Source organism: Vigna unguiculata, chromosome 3 (genome assembly GCF_004118075.2).
Source record: "Vigna unguiculata cultivar IT97K-499-35 chromosome 3, ASM411807v1, whole genome shotgun sequence".
Taxonomy (NCBI): domain Eukaryota; kingdom Viridiplantae; phylum Streptophyta; class Magnoliopsida; order Fabales; family Fabaceae; genus Vigna; species Vigna unguiculata.
Genome location: NC_040281.1, coordinates 12,453,506 through 12,459,505, shown reverse-complemented (window position 1 = coordinate 12,459,505; position 6,000 = coordinate 12,453,506). Strand labels below are relative to the sequence as shown.

The 6,000-nt window shown below is 32.5% G+C and overlaps 1 protein-coding gene across 1 annotated transcript; it reads left to right on the top strand.

The window, feature by feature from the left end:
* Positions 1–1,108: 1,108 nt before the first annotated feature.
* On the top strand, positions 1,109–4,055 carry LOC114176967 (2-carboxy-1,4-naphthoquinone phytyltransferase, chloroplastic). Its single transcript, XM_028062170.1, has 11 exons — positions 1,109–1,363; positions 1,469–1,700; positions 1,780–1,883; positions 2,267–2,338; positions 2,447–2,585; positions 2,678–2,784; positions 2,864–2,963; positions 3,043–3,081; positions 3,176–3,286; positions 3,431–3,496; positions 3,579–4,055. Exons 1-11 carry the CDS (start codon positions 1,275–1,277, stop codon positions 3,705–3,707), a joined length of 1,188 nt encoding a protein of 395 aa, XP_027917971.1. The 5' UTR covers positions 1,109–1,274; the 3' UTR covers positions 3,708–4,055.
* The last annotated feature ends 1,945 nt before the right edge of the window (positions 4,056–6,000 follow it).

Here is a 6,000-nt window from a genome sequence, read left to right as displayed (position 1 = left end):
TGAAACATCAAATAAACCTAACAAAATTTGATTAAAATGACTAAATTCACGTATTTCAAAAGATGAAAGACTAAATTAATCTAAAGTTTCGAAATGGACTAATTCCAAAATTTACTAAAAATTAAGAGACAAAAAAACATATTTAACCCTTTGTCTTATTATAAGTATTTTTAGGACAATCATTCCCATGCTTATCTTATCTTTTTGACATCATTTCTATTGATGATCTTTAAGAAAATGATTAAAAGAATGAAAAAAGAGGCATCTGTTTGCATTTTTTAATTAAAAAATACATAATGTATGTGCGTTTTTAAAGAATATTTTTATATTGAGAATGAAATATTAAAATAAATAGGTCAGTTAAATTTTTTCTTTGAAAAATTCTATATTATAATTTAACATATATAGAATTATAATAAACTTGTTTACAAAGGGAAAAAAAAATCTCAATATTAAAAATTAGTCTAAAGATATAGGTAGATGAAATTTATAAAAAAAATGTCATCCTCTAGACACATAAAGCTTTAAATTAGTTGGTTTGAATAATAAATGGTGATGATATTATATATTTCTCGAAAATTTTCTCTAAAACTTTCATCAAAATATTGAAATATATTTATTTGGTTATAACTTATTAAATTATATAAATGAATATAAGTCTTATTTTACAAAGTAATTTTGTACAATTGAATTAAATTTAAAATTTATTTTTGAATATTAATTTTATAAAATTGAATTAAATTTAAAATCTTTTTTTTTTAAACATACTGCCATTCTAACTCTTATTTGATCACCTAATACTTTGAGGTGTTGATTGTTCTTTTATGAGGTGATGGACGTATTTTAAATTTTTTTATGATATGTTTAACCATTTAGTACAGAGTGAAAAGCTAAAAAAAACATGTAATTAATATGAAACATAAAAAACATATTAGACATAACATGATAATTCTTGTAACATACAAGGTATTAGTTGTGTTAAATAAATAAGACATGACATAGTACTGTTTTGTTTTGATTAACTAATAATGTCATGTGAGTCTTGTGATCAGAAAAGGGCGACACTTTTAAGCTTAGTCTTAGATGGCAGCATTCTAGTGGTCCATGGAGGGATTGCAATGTGTAAGGAGATAGGATTCTTCATGGAGAAAGATTGAGAAAAGCGTTTTTCACTTTCAGTTTCAGTTATCCCTCACTTCTCTTCTGATGCTTTTCTCAAACTCAACTAGTTCATCACAGTATTCACTCACCCAAATGATAAGGCAGTAACCCAAATGGCTGCCACGTGCTGCAACTTCACCCAACCTTCTTCTGCTTTCAGCAAACTCCATGACCACATTCAGCTGCAGCGCTACTTCACAAAGTAACTTCCTTTTTCTCTCTCTGTTCATCAACGAAAACGGGAAAGTGAAAGATAGCAAGTGAATTGTTTCTGTAATGCTGTGTTGAAGAGAGCTTTGATTTGCAGGTGCCAGCAGAGATCAACATGTAGTGTTGTGAAAGTCTTTTTTCATAGGAGATATGGGGGAAGGTTGGAAGTTGAACAGTATCAACATGTGTTATGTGCAAGAGGAGTGGAGTTATCCCCTTCTGTCATTGGAGACTCTGGAGATGAAACTGAGGAAGATATTTCAAAGGAAACGTTGATTTGGAGAGCCATCAAGTTGCCAATTTACTCTGTTGCATTGATTCCTCTCACTGTGAGAATCTGAACTTTTAAGTTGAGCAAGAGAAGGTAGTGAGAGAATTTCTAATTTATTTCTTGGTTTCTATGGATAGGTAGGTAGTGCAGCAGCGTATTTGCAGACAGGGATATTCTCAGCTAGATGTTATTTTGTTCTACTGGCTTCCTCAGTTCTTGTTATTACCTGGCTCAATTTAAGGTAAGTTTCAATACTATATTTTCTTAAATATACAATGAAAATGGATTCTGGTGGCAACATCATTCGAACTTTGGAAGCCATAATTTTCTGTCAAAATATAATATAAACTGCCAGTACCCAAATCTTAGGCTAAATATCATTTGAAAACTTGTAACAACATGGACACTAACAAAATGTACTACGTGGTTCTTGAACCATTCTATCAAGTTTAGCAGGTACTAACCATCCAAGGAAAATGATGCAATTCTATGAATTTACTATCAATTTTGGCTCCCTCTCCCGCTTCATTACTCTTATGGATCATTCTTATCAAATACTTCCAATGTTCATAAAAGGAATATACTAATAATTGTTAAGTAATTTCTTATGTCTGGCCATGACAGCAATGATGTTTATGATTTTGACACTGGAGTTGACAAGAACAAAAAGGAATCAGTTGTAAACCTGGTCGGTAGGTGAGTTTTTCTCAGACTTGGTTCTGGTGCTTTCTGTCTTCTTTTGCTTTTGTATTTGATACAGAGAAATAACTCAGTTTGATTATTCCTCATGTTGAATTTGGACAGTCGTAAAGGAACCTTCATTGCTGCGTACTTGTGCCTTGCTCTTGGCTTCGTTGGGCTGGCTTGGACTGCTGTTGCAGAAAAAAACATTCGTTCAATGTTGTTTCTTGTTTGTGCAATTATTTGTGGCTATATATATCAGGTATAAGTTTCTTCTCACATCAGAATAGTGTTAGAAAGTTATTCAGCAGTTATTAACTTTAAATTTCTCTGCTTGGCCCTTTTACGTTGCAGTGTCCACCATTTCGGTTAAGCTACCAGGGGCTGGGAGAGCCCTTGTGTTTTGCAGCATTTGGTCCCTTTGCTACTAGTGCTTTTTATTTACTACATGGGAGTGCAAGGTTGCTTCAGCTACCTAACTAGAATGTCCCTAACACTCTTTTCATTTTTCATGGTTTTGATTCTCAATGTTTTGGACAGTGTGATGAATCGTGTCCCTTTAAGTGGAACAGTTCTTTCTGCATCAATTCTTGTTGGCCTCACAACATCTCTTATCTTGTTTTGCAGTCATTTCCATCAGGTACTTTCATTTCTGTGATTAAACTCTTTATGGTTTTGAGTAACTTTGATTAGGTGGCATGTTTTTATGCACTCCACAGGTGGAAGGAGACAAAGAGGTTGGGAAAATGTCACCATTGGTACATGCACTTTGTCTAATTTAACATATTTTTTTTTTGTTCAAGTTAACAATGTAAATCTACCTTTGTTACTTATTTTCCATTTCTCTTTCAGGTTAGACTTGGCACTGAAAAAGGTGCAGAGGTAGTGAAAGGGGCAGTTTTGATGCTTTATGCTCTTTTGGCTGCTTTTGGTCTAAGCAAGGCACTTCCTCTTACTTGTATAGTATGTACTTCTAAACCTAGTCCGTTTTTGCATCTCATTTATGATGTTTTCCCTTCTTTACGGTTATAGTTGATGTTTGTGTAAATTTGGACCATGCACTTATGATTGTTCTTCTGGTTATGGTTATGATTATGATTGTACTAGTTCCTTTGTGCATTGACCTTGCCAATGGGAAACCTGGTCGTTAGATTTGTAGAAGAGAATCACAAGGCAAGTGAAAAGACTCGTGCTTAGTTTTTGTTTCCCTGGTGTATTTCCTGAAGTTTGCTAAACATAAGTTGTACTGTTTCAGGACAAAAACAAGATTTTCATGGCTAAGTACTTCTGTGTAAGGCTACATGCTTTGTTTGGAGTTGCTCTGGCTTTAGGCCTAGTACTGGCTAGAAAAACAACATTTACACCATGGCCAATATTGAGTTGAAGATTGGCTTGTGGAAAGAGGAAGTAAACCATAACATTCTGGTGATGAACACTTTCTTCTGCATATGGTTTCGAAACAATTCTCATTTTCTTCCTCTTCTTGTGGCCTAATGAGTTTGAAGAAACTGAATGACATTGACAACAATCAAGAGTTGTGCAAAAAGCAGAAGATGGTTCCACTATACATGCACCTTTCCACTGTTAGCCCTTAGTTGATTAGAAGAACAACAACAGTCGCTGCTAAGAATTTTTTTTTTTTTTTGTGAAATCAGATCACATGTAGATTCTTTAATATTTGACAACAAACTATACAGATTAGAATGAAAATTGGATTAACCATAGAGTGAAATGCTTCTAGCTTTACTAATTAATTAATGAGATGTTGAGTAAATAACAGAATAAAAATTCGTAAAGCGTGTAAGCTTCTATTATTCATGATAAAGTAAGAAATATTTGGAAAGAATATCTAATTATGTTTTAGTCATTAGATATTATTGTCTGACCAAAATATAGTTTATGTTTTTTCATGGATTAAATTGTTATTGATTTATACATACAAAGACTAAAATAGTCATCTGTCCTATTATATCTGAATTAGTGCAACTGAAAATACCTTACAACTTCTTACAACATAATTATTATGTTGTTAAAGGGTCCTAAATGTTTTTTATTTTCAAGACGGAATTGAAATATGCAAACTTTTATTTATTTATTTATTATTATATATTTATTGACTTGTGATTAAAATAAGAGCCACATCTCTCCTAAATTTATGTTATGTGGGAAAAGTAGGATCAACAAATAATCACAAAGTAGGACTAGCCTTTTACCCCATGAAATGATATAAACCAATCATCTTCCAAAGGGTCATGTTTGAAAGAAAAACACAGACAAAAATAATTAGCAGTATTGCGACCAATTATTACATGATCGAATTTAAGATATGTTAAGATTTAAAACATGAATATTAATCATTTTGAGATAAGTTTGGATTTATACAACTTGAGTACATTCGATCATGTAATTATACTTATTATAAAACATTAAAAACATGAAATAAAATAAGAAAAGAAAAGAAGATCATATTAAAATAGAATTAAATGTCATAATTATAAAATGTTATAGAATTACACAGTTTAAATAATAAAAAATTTACAAATGAGATGAGACATGGGGGAAATAGCATGCTAAATGAGGTAGTGAAGAGCAAAAAAGGGGTCCTCTTGAGCGGTTCTCCTTCTTCTTCAACTTAGGTCCTAACACAACATTCTTTTCTCAATTTCCCATCTTCTCTGTATTGTTTTCCAGATTGGAAAAGGAGAGGAAACTATTGTACACACAAAAAAAAAAAGGGACATGCATGCATGCATAACGTGAAACATAAGACAGTGTAACATTAAAATGTGGGTGTTCTATATGTTCTCATTGCCCGTGGCTATTGGCATGGTTATTTTTACTTTGCATTATTTCTCTGGGCCTGATGTACCCAGATATGTGTTCTTCACCGTTGCATACACCTGGTTCTGCTCTGTCTCCATCATCATCCTCGTCCCTGCAGACATTTGGACGGTAATGCATACACATTTATTTCTGTTTTCTATGGTTTTTGTTGTTTCTGTACAAAAAAGACAAGAAATAGAGTTAAGTTATAGACTCTATTTCTTTCATGAACAGATATTTTTACTTTTTGGTATTTGATTCACTGCCACTTGATCAATTCATTTCCCTTCATTGATAGGCACTAAATAATTATGAGAGTGGAGCAATCTCCTTCTTATGGAGTTTGTCATATTGGAGTACCTTCTTACTTACATGGTAAGCTGTTTCCCTATAATCTGGTCCCACTTGACTAACTCCTCTGAAATTTCATAGCTTTATGTGATGTTTATGTATGCCTCCATCATGTGGAATAATTCTATTACCTTTTGTAATTGACAAGATTTTGATTTTTTTTCATGAGTTATTATCCTAGTTGGTATGAAATTGTGTGCAATATTTAGGATGTTTATGGCTGCTAGGTGAATAGAAATACACACTCATAGTTCTGTATTAAATTATTTCTCTAAACAGGGCTGTGGTTCCCACTATTCAGGGTTATGAAGATGCTGGAGACTTCACAGTGAAAGAAAGATTGAGGACCAGCTTACACGGAAACCTTGTTTTCTATCTGTCTCTCGGTTCTGTAGCACTCTTTGGAGTCATCTTACTAATTTCTTTACACAAAAATTATTGGTCTGTTTCTTTCTTTTATATTTCTGTTATCTTTCATTTGTTTACTTGAATCATTGGATGTG